This window comes from Eublepharis macularius, chromosome 7, assembly GCF_028583425.1.
Source record: "Eublepharis macularius isolate TG4126 chromosome 7, MPM_Emac_v1.0, whole genome shotgun sequence".
Taxonomy (NCBI): domain Eukaryota; kingdom Metazoa; phylum Chordata; class Lepidosauria; order Squamata; family Eublepharidae; genus Eublepharis; species Eublepharis macularius.
Genome location: NC_072796.1, coordinates 55,140,852 through 55,158,552, shown reverse-complemented (window position 1 = coordinate 55,158,552; position 17,701 = coordinate 55,140,852). Strand labels below are relative to the sequence as shown.

Here is a 17,701-nt window from a genome sequence, read left to right as displayed (position 1 = left end):
TTAATGCCACACTCAGAGTGGTTTACACAGTGTGTTATTATTATCCCCACAAAAATCACCTGTGAGATGGATAGGGCCGAGAAAGCTCTTTGATTTAGATTTTTTTTTTATTAATAAGAGTAAAAGCCCAGTAAAAGGGGCAGATAAATAGAAGAAAAAAGTAAAGAAAAAAGAATACAAAGAGAAAAAAAAGAAAAACAATGATTGAAAATAACAAAGAAAAATAATATGGTTCATTTTCCATTTTTCTCTACAAAGCTATCCTATTTTAACAAGCATTATACTTTTAGTTTTAATATATCCAAAATTTACCTTTTCCATACTGCCCCCCTTCTGTTTATTTTTCTCAAATTTATCTTCCTAAAAATCAGAATCACTAATCATCAGTTCATTTTTCCTCATCTCACACAGAAAGTCAATAAGGGGTTTATTTTATTTATTTTGTTTGGCTTTTATTCTGCCCTACCTGCAAGCGCGCTCAGGCAGATCACACCATTTAAAACACATATTTAAATATGGTTCCATAAAAACACATAAAAGCAGTATAAAATCATAGAGTTTGATACAAAAATTACAAATCCCCTGGTGGCGGCAGTCACTGCTTAGATAATTTTAAAAACCCACACACAGGGTGGTGGACAGATCTGATAAGGAGGTTTAGCTCATTCACCACCTCCTCCTCCATGGCCAGCAGACACCTGGCCCAGCCTCAGCCATATGTCTGGCGGAACATCTGTGTCTTACAGGCCCGGCGGAAGATAACAAATCCTGCCGGGCCATGGTTTCAACAGACGGAGAGATGCACCAGGTCGGAGCCAGGACCAAAAGGGCCCTGGCTCTGGAAGAGGCTAGGCGGAACTCCCTGGGGCCTGGGACCACCAATAGTTGTTTCTCTGCTGATCAAAGTGTCCTCTGGAGTATATATAGGGAGATGCGGTCCCGCAAATATGCTGGACCCAATCTGCATAGGGCTTTATAGGTTAGTACCAAAACCTTGAATCTGATCCAGTACTCCACTGGCAGCCAATGCAGCTGGCACAGTATAGGTGTTATATGTGCCCCATTCAGGACTCCCACAATAACACATGCAGCTGCATTTTGAACTAGCTGTAACCTCCGAACCAGACTCAAAGGAAGCCCTGCATAGAGTAAGTTTCCAGTTAATCATAAAAGTAGACAAATGTTTTATCTCTGATCAGGGCTGTAAGTTTAGCCATCTCGGCTAACTCCGTCATTGTCACACTCCATTCCTCGATTGAAGGCAATACTGCACTTTTCCATTTTTGTGCATATAAAAGCCTAGCTGCCATGGTCATATATAGAAATAAGATACCATGTTTATTTTACAACTGTTTACCATTAGTCCCAACAAAAAGGCTTCTGGTTTAAACTGTATATTGAACTTCAACATTTTTTGTATTATCATATGAATTTGTGACCAATTTTTTTTGCTTTAGGGCAAGTCCACCAAAGATGATAAAATGTTCCTTCGCATTGTTCACATTTCCAACATTTGTTTGACATACCTTTACTCATTTTTGCTAATTTATCAGGAGACATATACCACCAATACATCAATTTATAGAAATTTTCTTTAAGTGTGGAACTCAAAGTGAATTTGAGCCCCTTTACCTACATATTTTTCCACTGGTCCATTGGTATATTATACCCAAAAATTTTAGCCCAATTTACTATACAATCTTTCACAGATCCTTCTTGTTTCAAATTTCAACTAAAGTTTATACATTTTGGAAATAACATGTTCGTCATTTGTACAAAGTTCTTTTTCAAACTCTGTCTTTTTGTAATCAAAGCTCCATAATATTTTATCTGATTTAAACTTTTCTAGAAGTTGAGCATAGAAAAACCATTGACATTTATAATCTTTAGCTATTAAATCTTCCCTAGCAGAAGATGTCTTAAGGTACAAGAAAACAGTCTGCATCTATAGACACTCCTACAACCAGAGATTTGATGCAAAAACTCTTTAATCAACTAGGGGTTAAATTAGATTCATCTGAAAAGAGAATGGAAGACAATTTTAAGAAATTTAAAACAGATTTAACTGAGCAAATTAAGGTGTTGTTAAAAAAAACCTCTGAGGAGGTAAAGAAGTTGAACAATCAAATGGAGAGCTGTAACTGACCCAAGATCACTTAGCTGGCTTCAAGTGGAGAACTGGAGAATCAAACTCGGTTCTCCAGATTAGAGTACTGCCACTCTTAACCACTACACTAAACTTTTACGATTTCCTCATTTTTAAAAGTCATTTAGAATGATACGGCAAGGTTATGTTTTTTGAGTAGTCAATAAACGTTAAGGCAATTACACCTCATTACCCTAAATGAAACTATTATACATAAAATAAAAATATACATACTAGTTTAAAGGCATAATTTACTTGGCCCAGAGATGCAAAACATCTTTTTATGTATCTTCTGCACAAAATTTAAGATTCTTACACTATTCAGACAAGCTAACATTTACCCAACCTATATTTTTGCATTTGTTTCTCTCTTGGTTACAATGGCTAAAATTATCCAAACCTGCCAGGTACCAGCCAGATTTTTAAAAATTCTAGGTAGCCCTTTATATTTCCTCACTCTTTACTTAAAAATATATCAAATCCAGAGGGAACAGAAGAAAGGCCCGTTATAGTGTAACTATACTACAGTGACAGATAGTTATTTGAATCTTATTTCCAAGAAAAAAAGTATATTTATGTAACAAAACTATCCTGAAAGTGCATAGATTTAAGTCCCTAAAAAAGAGGAAGGTTTAAATACCAGCCAGCTTTTCCTTGGAAACTAGTATACCTATCTCAACTCAGATATGAATTTACAGTGGCACTGAGCATGTCCATTTGATCAGTCTCTTCTTAGCCAGATTGCCTCACATGGCCTACTTAGAAGCTGATCATTACCTGGATAGGTACCATGCTCAGATAGCATCCATTGCCATCCAAAATGAGATGACAGCTGCATGGAATGGAGCACGTACGACTTGTTCTTACACAGTATTATGAGCTTCATTTCAATTTCTGCACAGTGTGAAGACTGATCTTCCTCAAACAGCTGCTGAAACATCAATGGAGGGAGATCAAAGCATTTTCATATTAAGTGTGACACAGGTTTCATTCATAATACTACCATTAAAATCATGTTTCCAGGAGTTTTTATGAAAAAAATACTACCACCACATTATGATTTGGGGACTGTGATGCTTTCAAACTGAATTTGCAGAAATATTATAGCATTCTTTGAGAGCAGAAAAAAGTAGTTAATCTCCATTACTTTGCCAAATGCTAACTTTGTGCCTTCGTCAAGTATGTGCATTGATCCCGCTCATGCCCATGCCTTTCAAATGATCTGAGATTTTGGCTCCAACTTAGGAAGTAAACGAAGGTACTCTCTAGTCTTTATAATTACAGTACAACCAGGTGGAATACACAAATGTATACATTTATAAATACTCCTGCATATGCATGTACTTACCTGGCTGACATGGCTTTCAAAGAGGGTTAAAAACATGCATGTAGGATAGATTTATCAACAGCTATGAACTAGGACAGCTAAAAGAAATGTGTGTGTTCACAGGCAGTTTTTTTCAAACACCAGCTCCCTGATGCAAAGGGATAAGGCACACCATGAGCTGTTACATTTATGCCCTGGTTTACATGGTTCCTGGATGCATCTGGCTCACTGATGCTGGGCTAGACCATCCCTTGGCCTAATCCAGCAAGACACTTATTCTTACATTATCCCAAGGATTCTAAGGAGGCATGGAATTGCACCCAAAGCATTGGGGGGGGAGGGGTTGTTCTCATAATATGGAAGCATCTATGAACATCATCCCGCCATACTGATACAGGATGTAATATCTTATAGAAGTACATATTCTATCTGTACATTGCATCCATTGTTATATTAAAGGGAAACAAATAACTTACTACAACTGAGGAATATCTTATGAAATGTTCCTGTTTTAATGTGAATTTCTGTAGTAACACACAGAGCACTCCAAAGTGACACAGTCATTTATATTTTTACAGTATCAAAATTAAAAGCTGCCCGCGAAAACTAGGTAAACTTTTTTTCTCACAAACAACCAGTGCACTTTTAAATTAACATTACTGAGGGACACGGTTTACTAACAAAATAAAAATTCAAATGAGTTCCTTTCAAGGAAAGCAATTATATTCAAGAAATTAAACACCATAATTTCGACCAAACCAGCTATTAACTTTTTGAGTGCTCAAATAAAGAACCAGATTGGTTATATAGTATTCTTGTGTTTCTTCCATCCAAACCATTTCCACATGGACTTTTCCAATGGAATCCGTATAATTCAAGTAATAGCTGGGCCCAAAATATTTATTGAGATCAGGTGCCCTGGAAGTGGTTTCCATGTTGACTGGAGCACTAAAACACCAAAATGGTTTTTGTGATTCATCCAAAACAGTCACATCCATAATGAAACAATTCTACAGCACAGAAAAAGGGAAAGAGGAAGATTAAAAGGTCAACCAATTTTCAAAACTTAACACAACAATTAATTTTTTCAAAATACGTGCAATAAATAGTTCCCATTTGTCAATATGTCCCTTGGCCAGAACCAGAACCCTTCAACACAACCAGCAGGCTCCTAGGAAATCCTCCTCAGCCTCCCCATGCTCACACCACAAGACCCTTCACCCTTGTAGCCCACCTCTTTTGCCTCCGATCTCTTCGGCCTTCCTTCTAGGCTCTCCCAGGCAGACTGCCCTAGGCATCCTCTCCGCCTATCCAGGCAGGAGAGCAATGCCCTATGGCCCACCCTTCCCCAGTGTTCCACTGCCCTTCAGCAGGAGCTGTCTCTTGCAAAAAAACTAAGCGAATTTACTAACCTACTGAATGTGTCTTATAAATCAGAGTTCCACATTCCTTTTAACGTAATGATACTTTGATTGCCTATGCTCCATTGGCAAATGAGGAATAAACGTTGACTTACACGGAAACGTCAAACTTTAGCAAATCTTGAAACTATTTAAAAATGAGACAAAACTCATTTCAAGATTTTTATTCTTAATATTGCAAATGCACTTAATTGTCCTTTCTACATATTAGTATATCTTCCCGTTAACAAAACAGATTTGCTGCAATTTACCTGAACAATACCTTCAAGTGCATCAGTCTTCCAAGAGAGGCCAACTTTTCCCACAAGAGGCAAATGTTGGGAATTATTTTTGTAACTTATCACTGTAAGTCTCAGGTATCCATTTTTAATGTAATCTATAATATCCAATAAGATATAAAATTACATCAAATTAGATCCTATCAGGTTTACATTTTTTACATATTTATTTTTCCTTACCTTGAATAAGACTATCCTTTATAAAACAAGACCTCACTGGAACATATCAATGGTCATTCTCCCTATTATATGGGCTGAACTCAGAAGCTAGACGTGTATAACATAACAACTCAAACAGTCGACTCCCACGTCCTTAAAGGTCCAGCATGCCCCTACTCCAGTCAGACAGCCAAGGTGGAAGCTCTCCAAGCCATCCTAGAGTTTGAGCCTCCAGACTGTCCATTAGCCATCTCTATCGACTCAGATTGGACCGCAAAGGCAGCCACCATTTGGCTCCCCATCTAGTCTAGCTAGAAAATGATTACAAAACCTCAGAAGGAAAATCCATTTCCCATACAGACAAATGGATCCGCATAGCAGCCCTCCTCCAGAGCAGAACTGCTAGCATGTAAAAGGCCACCAAAGGAACAACTCAGAAGTTTGCATTTGGAACAACAGGGCAGACACCCTTGCTAAGGAAGCTGCTCTGGAAGACACAGAACCGGACCCTGCTTTCACCCCCCCCCATACCTGTTAACCCTGTAGTAACCCAGAAACAGCAGCACAGTGCCCCTGCGTCCTTACTCGACCTGGCCACCCTACAGGAAAACGACCCCGCCATTGCAAAACTAGCCCAGGCAGGAAGAGACCCCACCGGCCATTTTAAAATCACCCTCACAGATGGAATTTATTGGGGCTGTAGACGAAGCCCAGCAGCCACACTGGATAGTACCCCAGGAGCTCCCCCAGGAGCTTGCCCCCAGACCTAAACAACCGTATACAGTTCATCCACGAGCAGGGACATAGAGGGAAAGAACTTACCCTGGATAGAGTCAAAGAAACAGGCTAGTGGCCTGGAATGTGCCAAGATGTAGAATGATGGGAGGTCAACTGCCTACCCTGTGCTATGGTTAACGCAAACCCAGCTGGTCCTAACGCTCCTTTACAGCACCAAAGAATAGAGGGACCTTGGGCACAAATACAGACAGACTTCATCGCCCCCCTCCCCGTCACCACCCGCAGAAATAAATACTGCCTTCAGCAAATGGGAAGAAGATTTTCCATGCAGAAATAATACAGCCGCAACTACTGCCAGAATTCTCTTTAACAATGTGTGGAGAAGGTGGGGAATCCCACAGGTCTTAGATTCAGACATGGGCCCCTACTTCATAGGCAAAGTGACCAAGGAACTCTGTAAAGCCCTCGGCATCCAGCAAAGGTTCCATATAGCTGGACACCCACAGTCCTCAGGCAGCATAGAAAGGACTAACCTCACCCTTAAGGAAGCCCTGCACAAGATGGTACGCTCCACAGGCAGGAATTGGGATGAGAAGCTCCCTATTATTTTAATGGCCATCCGAAGCACAGTCCATGGATTCATCCCGAATATGGTTATGACTGGCAGGAAAATGCTCCTCTCCAAAGCCTTCTGGCTCAACACTAGCTTGCCCCCAGACCTAAAAACAGTAGTTATAAATGATGAATGGGTATGCTCCCTGATCACACAGGTCTCCTCGATTCACAAAGAAGTTGCCCAACAACTAGGAACTGCCTGCCACTCGATGGATAAAAGGTTAGGGTGGGTTCGCAACCCCAGACAGTGAGATCCAGGGTAACTGGTCATGCACAGGAAATTTTCGGAAAGGGAACACGCCCTCACAGCAAAGTGGCTGGGTCCTATCCCTATTGTTCAGAGAGTACCTGCTGTCTACCAGATAGAGATCCCCAAGAGAGACGGAACCTGGAAGAAATACTTTCACTGCTCCCAACTTAAAGAGCAGAAGGTGGGGAGCAGGCACGAGAGGTCCTGACTAGCCAAGACCCCCCAGCCGAACCTCCTCCCACAACCACTCAGCCACCTCAGGTGTCCTCAATCACGGTTCAGCAACTTTGCTTAAGCCCCGCATCTGCCCTGCCGACCGTAAACTTAGCAGAAACATTTGTAGCCCTTTGGGTTTTGTCATTTGCCTCAGTCTCTGAAACAAGGGGGGAAGAGAGAAAATAGCCCTCCCACTAGCCTAAATAAGTGTTCCGGGAGCCTGGGAAAACTCCAGTTAAAATATGAGTGTGTATAAACATGTTCCAGAAGGCAAAAAACCCGCTCTTAGGTAGGATATTGAGTTAAGAAACACAGCTACCAGAACAGGTAAGGACGCCACTCCCCCTCTCTCGCGTCATTGTGTTTTCTTCATTGTTTCTATAATATATGCCACCCCGCAGCCAACTACTTCCAGACCGCCATTGCCCATATCATACTGGAGCTGACAGGTGCAAGGTGCTCCAAATGAAAAATTGCTGTGCAAAATGACAGGGTATTATGCAAACCCCCAAAACCCTTCAGTTTTCCAAAGATTATACAGGTTCCACTAGTAGGACCTATTTGTAAAATGTCCACCCCTCTTCATGGCCAAGAGCATTCACAGAGCTTCAGGAGAGGAGGAATCCTTTTGTTACACTCTGGGAAACCCCTCTATTTCATCCATTCCAGCTCTTTGCAAACCCCTGCACAGGCAAACCACAGAAATTCCCACAGGGGACCTGCCAGAAAAAGGAACTTGCAAAACCTGTGAATTGGCTTTAATCACTGCTGCAGTCTGGAATGTTGGAGATCCCCTCCAAACTGTGGTCACAATTGGCACTTTTGACCTCAGAGTAGGAGATCAATTGGCAATCATCCTTACAAACCCAGCAGGCTCAAACCATAGCCTGACTATGATTAATTGGTAACAGATTCCCTGGGCCCTCACTGGGCAAGACCTTATGTGCCAAGGTTCCCCAGACTGGATAGTTGGACTGACAGGCTCCCCATGTGATGTCCGCTCCCCCAGAATCCCTTCAGTCAGTAGGAATCCTGACCATAAATACAACCCATCAAGATGGAAATTACACCTTGCTTACAAGACAGAGGAACCCTGCCTCTTTGCATTTTGACCCTCTGCTCCGGAACATAGAATCCATGAAAAGAGCTGCTTCCCCCATAATTGGACCTCACGTCCTTAAGACCGATATCCAGGAACGAGTCTTGATTCAACCCCAAATGTCTATAAGAGGTGAAAGTAAGTTTAATCGTCCTCAACACCTCTCTCACCACTCCAGAGTGCGCCCCCTACCATCACCTAGCGAGCAAGGTTGGGAAGAATGGGTAAGACTGTGGCAAGGCGCTAAACACCCCTTGCGATGGAAGCATAATTTAAAAGATTGGATCACCCAAGTTGGAGCGGGTGTTTCTTATAGACACCGCTAACACAGAAGTCTGAGCGAATAAACTGTCCTATGCAACTGCCAACACAGTCAAGCTAGGAGACTCACTGACCCAGTCCCTCACTTCAGTTACTGATGTACAGCATTCCATTTCCTCCCTATTGATTACTTGGGAACAGTTCATTGAAAATGATTTCTTCTGCTGACTAAAGGAACCCAGTCCCTGCACTGCAATGTTTCCATGGCAATTGCCTGTACCCAAGCCCAAGCCGTTAATATGGCCACAGCCTTGGACCTTATTCAAAATTCCCTTAGTGGCACCATCCCCCTCGAAGTGAGACAGTTCATAAAAGCCAACCTCACCCAGGTGGAAATCCAACTAGAAGACTAGTGGAGTCTCGTTAACGCCACCTATGACTCCTACCACAACTGTGCCTATTTATTGTAACTGTTGTGACCCAAGAATCCTTTCCCCATCTATCCAATTGTCCCTTCTTGGCTTGCAAACAAGCACCAGGACCATTTTGTACTCAAGGGACCGCAATCACTGGGCTAGAGCTTCCTCCTCCAGCTGGCAGACTATTAACATCGAAGGCTGCCAATGCAGAAAAAACCTAGGGTTCATCTGCAACAGTAACGCCTTAGAGGCACATCACCCTTTCCTAGCCCTCAGAAAGAACTTAGAAGGCCAGTGCTCATATGATGTAACAGAAGAGCAATCTGTCCTGGTTTACATAGGAAAAGGATGTGCCTGTGTTAGAACTGCATGCAGCACAGTCTTTATTAATTCAAATAGAATACAGCTTATGATGACTCTTGTAAATAGATGATTTTGTAATGTGACTACCAAAAAAGGTTGTGACTTTGAATTTACTGTCCCTATCTGGACTAGGCAGGAAATCTCCCTCTCCCCTGTTCCATATTGTTCTGTTGCCCCCACTTTCCTTGGACTAGGCTTTGAACTCATCCATGACCTCCTCACTCATCCCTCCCTTCAGCGGGAACTACAAAAGATTAAGGAAGCAGGAGAGAAAGCCATTCTTACGGTCTCCCACAATGGCACCAAAATAGCCGCCCTGTCCACCACCATTGAATCCACTGGCCATCATGCCTGGAGGGAAACAATTCCAAGTCCTACTTATTTCTCTCATTACTTTAACTTGTTCGGTTCGCTGCCAGATGACCCACCTAGAGGCTCTGACCGATGCAGCCCGCTATGGGAGATTAGGAACCACCTAGGCTACTGCCGCTGCTGTTCCTCCTCCTACTCTCCACTGCCACCCTCTCCTTTTCTTGGCTTTTCATCCTTTCACTTTTATGGGTGGGCCCCAAGTTGGGATCCTATGGGTCGGGGTACTTCAGCATTCAGAACCAATTAAGACCACAAGCAGAAAGTAATTCAACAGAGGAATATAAACCGTGCTGATGAAAGTCCATCCATACGGAGCCGGGGATCTCACCTAGCCAACTGTGCATCTGCGAATGGTCAGCTTTGGCTCTGAAGGCTGAAGTCTTCTCTTAAAGGGTGCTCCTACTGGAAATCAGCACCTCTTCTTCTTCCAACATCTAAAACAGTTTTGGTGACGAGAAAACTCCTTGCTGCTCTCTGGTACGCTTTTTTCCTGCCCTCTCGATTTATGTTACTATTTATTGTGTAAAATATATCTGGAGTTTGTATTTGTGGTGCATTTGCTATGCTCAGTGAGGAGTGTGCCTCATTTGCATAGCCAGAATCCCCTGCGCTAGCACGAACCCCTGATCGCCCCAGATTTAGCGGCGCCATGCACCTTCGGCTCAGCTCGGTAATTTTTGGAAGCTGGTGTCCTTTTCACCTTGCTGATCGAGCTGGAGAGCTTCGATTGCTCTGCTTCACGCCCCAAGCAGCGCGGAGCCCCGCTAACCCTCTCTCAGCTGCTTGATTTAACAGGCAAAGAAGCCTCAGCCCCACACACTGCACACCAAAAAGAAAAGCAGCTTGCCTGCCGCTCCAGTGATGAGGTGTGCCCCTGAAGCTCAGCCGTGCCTAGCCAACCCAAGGTACCCAATGCAAGCCCTACGGAGCGGTTTCCCTGCTCCTTCCAAGCTGATATCCCCATGGAAGAAAACCATCAAAGCAGACTGCAGGCTTGGTGTGCTCTCAAAGTTGCTGCTCTCTCAAGCCGCTACTTTGCATGGCCCAGCTGCTCTTGCCTCACTGCTTTCAACCGGCATTAGTGCTGCCTGCATCATGGACTCTTTAACCAAGCCGTGGTCAGGAAAGTGAGCCAGCCTTGCAGGCCCAGTGACTTGGATTAAAGAACATTCGGACTCTCATTTGCTTTCTGCAATCGGCCGCCCCTTCCATGCCTTTGGAACCGAGGGGGGGTGAGCCGCCACAAACTGCGCTTGCCACTTGAACCAGTTGGCCCTAAAGATTTTGCCACTTGGGCCACTGAGCTCTTAAACTGCTTTGTCAATTGAGCCACTGGACTCTGGATTACTTCCAGTTGCTGGGCGGGGGGGGGGGGGATTTACAAACTCTCTACCCTCCCAACGTGTACATAGTTGCAGATTGTCTGCTCCTGGTCTCAATTACTGTGTGTGCATTAATTGATTGCTTTGCTATTGATTGCTTTATTTTGAAATTGTATCAGTTGATGGTTCATTGGTGTCCGGAGCAGGACCCTCCTGCCCCGGACTGGGCTCAGCCCGGCCCGGCCCCACCCTCCCCTGCGGCCCCAGCAGAGCCCGTCCTCCCGCCGAGCTCCTCCAACTCACCCTGCAACCAGGGAAGGAGGAGGCTGAGAAGCGGCCGAGCCAGGCGCCGGAGCGACGCCTGACCGGGAAGGGGGCAGGAGGAAGCGACGGAGGCGAGCGCGGCGGCGCCGCCACCAACGCCACGGCCCGCGCAGACGACCCTGGAGGCGCAGCGCCCCGCGCCGCCGCGACAGCCGGGGCCAGAGGGAGGAAGGGAGAGGAGCCCGGGGGAGACCAAGCCGGGCGGCCGGCGTAATGGCGGCTGGACGGGCGAGGCCCATGCCGGGGCAGGGGCGGGCCCGGACGTCAGCGGCAGCCAGGAGGCGGGGACCCTTGGCAGCTCGAAGCCCGATTGGGGGGTGGAGGGCTGGGAAGGCTCCCCGGTGTAACGGGCCAAGCCGGAGCGGAGGAAGGGGAGAAGAGATTGACAGAAGACAGGAGAGGGGAAAAGGGGAAGGAGGCGGGCTGGGGACGGGGGTTGCTCAAGGAGGGACAGGGGAAGGCACCAATGATAGAGGGGAAAGCTTGGCACGGGGAGGGGGAAGAGGGGAGCACGGCGAGGGATTGGTGGAAAAGGGGGAGGCTGGTTGAAGTGGTGGCATAAAAGGGAGACACCCAAGGACGCCGAGGAGGAGGAGAAGTGGGGAACAGAAGAGCACGCGCAGAGTAAGAGAGAGAGAGAGAGAGGGTAAGACGCAGGCTCTGGCCAACGGGTGGAGGCTGAGGCCAGTGCACCGACGGCTGTCCCCGTCAAGTCTGAGGCGGAGGGGACTCCCTGCCACCATCCCAGCGAACGCCCAGAGGCACGGCCGAGCGGGGAGGGGCGGCGGGGGGAGGGGAGGGGCCTCACAAACGAATTTGATTTAGTTCCAGTTATTGCTTAAGTTAAAATTGCTTTCATTTGCTTAGAGTTAGAATGTTTATGCCTCTAGTTTGGACCCCTGGTTCTGTTGTTCCCTGACTCCAGTCTGCAGAGGAAGACCACATTCTCGTTGTCTCTCTCTCTCTCTCTTTTTGAAATTGGAACTCATTTTTATTTGGCTACTAAAAGATTTTTGTGCGATGTGGCATTACCAAATCGCCTGTTTTGCTTATGATGACAGTTGATACCTCTGCCCCAATCCTCCTTCCGACTCCCTCTTCTCTTGATGAAGACCCGAGCCTTGAGCCTGGCTCCGGCTGGGTGCGCCCCAAAGTCGCCCAGCGAGCAGGGCGATTTTGGAGGGGGGGAATTGTAAGCAGTCGGCCTGACCTTGCCATCTTTAATAGCCATTCAGCATGGCTACCTGTGATCGAAAATCACAAGGCCCCTGGATTAAAATGACAGTTTGGATTACAGCCAGGGGATTTCCAGCTAGCAGACCCAGGCATGAACAGAATGCCGCATGTAATGGCGGAGAGACTCGTAGTGATTAGTTTACAGGCTCCCCAGCCCCGAGAAGGAATCCAGTGCAACAAAGGTCTCGGAGAGTCACCCCACTTAATACAGTCCGTTCCCGTGATGAGATCTCCTGTCCATGATTGAGGAGAAAATCAACTAGCATTCATAAATATTTATAATTCCTTCCTGGGAAGGTACATTCCTCAACTAAATTCATCAACTTAGCTCCGGTGGACTTCATTAACAAACTGCCCCTTTGTGCTGTGCCAGGACAAATTTTGCATTCACTTTCACACGCCCTGGCAGCTAGCAATCAAGGTAATCAAACCTTTTGTCGCTCCCAGGAACTGACAATTGGAGTCTTTGTTCCACGGCTAGATGGGCTATCCCACCTCAGGGCACATTTTGCCCTATAAGAGTAGTGCCCTGGGCCCATTCAAATCGTGCACACTTATCGGATCCAAAGTGCTGCTCCCTTGAGGTTGCCCTGAGCCTCTCTCTCTCCTGGCTGAGAACGCTGGCATTTGAAGCTCTTGTTCCATGGACTTCCCTGCTCTCCAAATAGGTAATTATCACCTTGCAATCCCTCAAATCTATTCCACCTTCACTACTGCTTTTCCTAGGCCTCTTGTGTGCAATCTTGTATGTGTGTGTATGAATTTGTTCCCTAAATAAAATTGCCCTTTAATTAAGAACACCGGTCTCATGTGCATCCTCGGGTTAGGATTCCGTAAATTATTGGTGGAGATCCCGTTGTTACCGCTTTTCTCATAGCTGTCTTCTTTGCTGCTAATTCCCCCACTTTCTATTACTCGCAAGGAGACCAATGCAAGTAACAAAGTGGCTGACAAGCTGTCTTTAGGAACTGCACAAGCAGGGTAACTGCAACAGCATCCTTCCACCCATGCTCTTCAGCAACTGATATAAAGAGGCATACTGCCTCTAGTACTGCAGGGAGTAGATATTCATCATGATCAGTAGCCACTGATAGCGCTGTCTCCATGAACTTGTCCACTTCTCCCTAAAAAGCTGTTGGAAAGCTCTACACAGGGGGAGGGGAAGGGGAGTGATGGGGCAGAAATTGCTCAAAGGCCCTATTTGCTGATATGGAGCTGAATTCTAAAAGAATGCTATGGCAGCAGACTTTACATCCCCGTTTCTTCTAGTTTGAGAAATAATTTTTCTAACAAATATTTGACCTGTTGTTCAAACCTACTGGATATATGCAGTAATTAAACAATTAAAAAAATATGTTGTTGACCTGAGCTAATTAATCCTGTAAGTTGTTTGGATAATTATTAATCTGCTTCTCTCTTATCACAGGACACGGGATAAAGCCCCTGAATAATTATTCTAGGGGTGAATTCAACAGGGCAGTTGGGCCAGTTCAAAAAATGTAGGGCAAACACACACACACACAACACACACGCACCTGCCAGCTGCTGCCCAACCAGAACTATTACAATTACCAGAACAATAACATTTTTCAGAATCCTCTACATTCCTTTCTGCTTCTTCTCTGGTACAACCTGAGAATTAAAATCTCTGCTTCAGGCTTACATTCCATTCCCAGAGTTAAATACTTGCCGCCAACTTGGCTTCTCGGTCTCCCCTTCCACAGCTGCAATCTTACAATGAAAGCCATTGATTTCAAGGAGGTTAGACTAGAATAATTAGGATTTCACTGTAAGCCTATATAATCTAAGGAAAAGCAATTTAAACATAAGAACCTGGGGGAAGGGACAGAAATGCAGCATCCATTAAAGTGAATTCTTTTACCACATTTTGTAAAGTAGCACCTAAGATTCAGATTAAATTATTAGTCATACTTAGTCTTCTAGAAACAAGAACAGCAGGCCCATATGTAAACATGTAATCTAAGCATTACCTTTTCTACAAAACAAACTGCGAAATGTTCCACACATGTAAGTATTTCCTTTGTTGTGCATATCAATGTGTAGCTGATAACCATGCAAGCCGTATTCTGGGTCAATATCATCTAAGACTGCCTTATGTGGAGCTACAACATGCATCCTGAAAAAGAGAGAAACAAACCAATTATACAAAAGCATGGCAAGTATCGCCAAAGAAAATAGTAGTTAAAGATTTTCCAACCTATTTTTCTAGCAGCTTTCACCTCATCTTGGGGGAGGGATAGTGGCTCAATGGAAGAGCATCTCCTTTGCATGCAAAAGGTCTCATCTCGGCATTTCCAGTTTAAAGGACCTGCTAATCAGTACTATGAAAGACTTCAACAAACCCTGGACAGCCACTGCCAGTCAGAGTAGACAATGCTGACCTTAAAAGACCTATAGAGCAGTTTCATGGGTATCTCAGCTCAGACTTTCTGAATAACCTTTAAAAATAGCAGATTTCATCTGCCTTGGCTCAAATAAATAAATGAAATTCTCTGGACACTTGAGATTTGGACAGTTTTCAGTCATCTGAATAATTAATTACATAATAAGGATTTGTTTGTAAATAACCCAGAATATTATTTTTGTTTCAAATATTACCAGTATTGACATCTGATACACCATTTAAACAATGCCAGAAGGATTTATTAAAATTTGTGTGGTAAGGGAAAGAACCACATGTTAAATATAAAATATTAATAGATGCAGAAGAGGCAGCTTGGGGCTACCTGATTTGAAAATATATTTTGCTGCTTGTTGTCTGGTATGGTTGAAAGAATGGATACTGCTGAGAAATAAAAAGGCTATTAGAGTTAGAAGGTCACAACCTGAGATTCTGATGGCATGCCTATTTATGGTATGATAAAGTTAAATTTAATGTGGATTTTAAAAATCATTATATTAGGTGTGCCATTTTGAGAGTATGGAATAAATATAAACTTAGGTTGTGTCCAAAATCACCTTTATGGATTTCACCACAGGAAGCCTTTTTTAGATGGGAAATTATCACTGAACATAAGTGGTTAACATATGATTAACATACTAGATTTCTTACAAGGTGAAGGTAAAATGAAATCAAAAGATTTAAATCTACAAGGATATAATTGTCAATGGTTTTTCTATGCGCAACTATTAGAAAGGTTTAAAATTGATAAAGGAATGTATAGATTTAATCAACCCATGATGGCATTTGAAATAAAATTATGTTTGAATGATGACTATATTATTGCTAAAATCTATAAATTTTTGTCAAAATTAGAGATGGAGGAAGAACAGGTGAAATTGAAGATGGAGATGAAGAACAGGTGTATGATTAAATGGGCAAGCAAGTTTGGAATTCACACACAATTTGAACAATGAAAAAATATGTGGCTGAAGGGTCTCAAATTTACATTAAGTTCTAGCTTGAAATAAAATTTTTGTAAAATGATATATCAGTGCTATATGTCACTGGATAAATTAGCTAAAATATAGAAAAACGTTTCAAATAGATGTTGAAAAGGTGAGCAGCAAGAGGGGACATTTTATCATTTATGGTGGACATGTAACAAAGCTAAAAAATGGATACAAATACATTCAATTATTCAGAAGATCTTAAAGATGAATATACAAATGAAACCAGAGGCTTTTTTGTTGAGACTAATGGATAAACAGCTAGAAACTACTCATGGTACATTGTTTCTATATATGACAACAGCAAAAATGGAAGGTTATGACATTGCCTACAATAGAGGAATGGCTGTTAAAGATGATGGGGCTTGCAGAGATGTCTAAACTTACTTCTTTGATTAGAGAAAAGACATTAACTAAATTTATTGTTACCTGAAATTCCCTTATAGACTTTTTGTAGGAAACAGAAAGAAATGAACTGAAGTTTTGTGTTTTTGAAGATTAGGAAGCAAAAAAAAAAGTTTAGGGGGAAAGGATAAGCATTTGTTTATGGTAATTTTGGAATGAGTATAGAATATGTAATACCAATATATCTTTCACAGAGAAAATTGGAGAGTATTCTTATATTTTTCTTTATGTATGCATCTGACGAAGAGAACTGTGGTTCTCGAAAGTTTATGCTACAGTAGGTGCCACTGGATTCTTTGCTATTTTGCTACTACAGACTAACACGGCTAACTCCTCTGGATTTTTTAAATTATATATTTGTTACAGCTTTTCAGTCACTTGCTGTACTCAACTTCAGCACAAACTAAATTGTGTGATTTGGGGGGTAGCAGTGCAGAAGGAAATTTAGTTTTTCCTTTGGACAGAGAATACCTTTAAACATGAGTACTTAACATAAAACTGAACTCTCTAATCTTGCAATTATATTTAAAGGTTTCAGATGAAGCCTTTAATTATGCCTCTTTAATGATTAAGTAATTAAGTAATTTAACCATATAAACCTATCTGCTATGCTTTGCAATGCTATTATTACAAATACTACCCAATGTAATTCTCATTCTTGTTTAAAAGGAATTATAATTCTAAATTATAGTGGAGTACTGGATTAGATTCAAGGTTTTGGTACTAACCTATAAAGCCCTATGCGGACTGGGACCGGTGTATCTTCGGGACCGTCTCTCCCCTTATGAGCTCCAGATGACACTTAGATCCAATGATAAACAGCTGCTACTGGTCCCTGGCTCCAGGGAGGCCCGTTTAGCGTCGACCAGAGCCAGGGCCTTTTCAGTCCTGGCTCCAACCTGGTGGAACGCTCTGTCTAAAGAGATCAGGGTCCAGCTGGATTTGCTATCCTTCCGCCAGGCCTGTAAGACAGAGCTGTTCCACCAGGCATATGGTTGACACTCTGGGCCTCCCTGCCGGCCACCTAGAGAAAGCTGTGCCCCTAGAAAGGGATATCTACCACCTAGCCTTTGCCATATATTTCTGGAGATGGTTGGGTGGTGGTTGCTGGTGAAATCTGCTGCCATGTGTTTTTCAAAACCTGATGCTGTATTGCTTGTTGTGTGTGTTCTTTTTTAAATATTTAAATATTTTAAAACATTCATATGTTTTATTGGTTTTAAAGATATTGTATTTTATATAATTCTATTAATTGGAATCTGCCCTGAGCCTGCTGGTGTGGGGAAGGTGGAATACAAATCGAATAAAATACATAAATAAATTCCACGGCGACACTTAG

The 17,701-nt window shown here is 43.2% G+C and overlaps 1 protein-coding gene across 1 annotated transcript in view; it reads right to left on the bottom strand.

Moving 5' to 3' along the window:
- Nucleotides 1-3,995: 3,995 nt before the first annotated feature.
- Nucleotides 3,996-17,701, bottom strand: part of FBXO15 (F-box protein 15) — a 32,196-nt gene continuing 18,490 nt past the window's right edge. The window contains exons 8-10 of the mRNA XM_054985490.1: nt 14,538-14,683; nt 5,146-5,270; nt 3,996-4,483 (exon numbers count right to left, since the gene is read on the bottom strand). Coding sequence (XP_054841465.1) covers nt 4,208-4,483; nt 5,146-5,270; nt 14,538-14,683 — 547 coding nt within the window. The 3' untranslated portion in view covers nt 3,996-4,207. The remainder of the gene's footprint in view (nt 4,484-5,145; nt 5,271-14,537; nt 14,684-17,701) is intronic.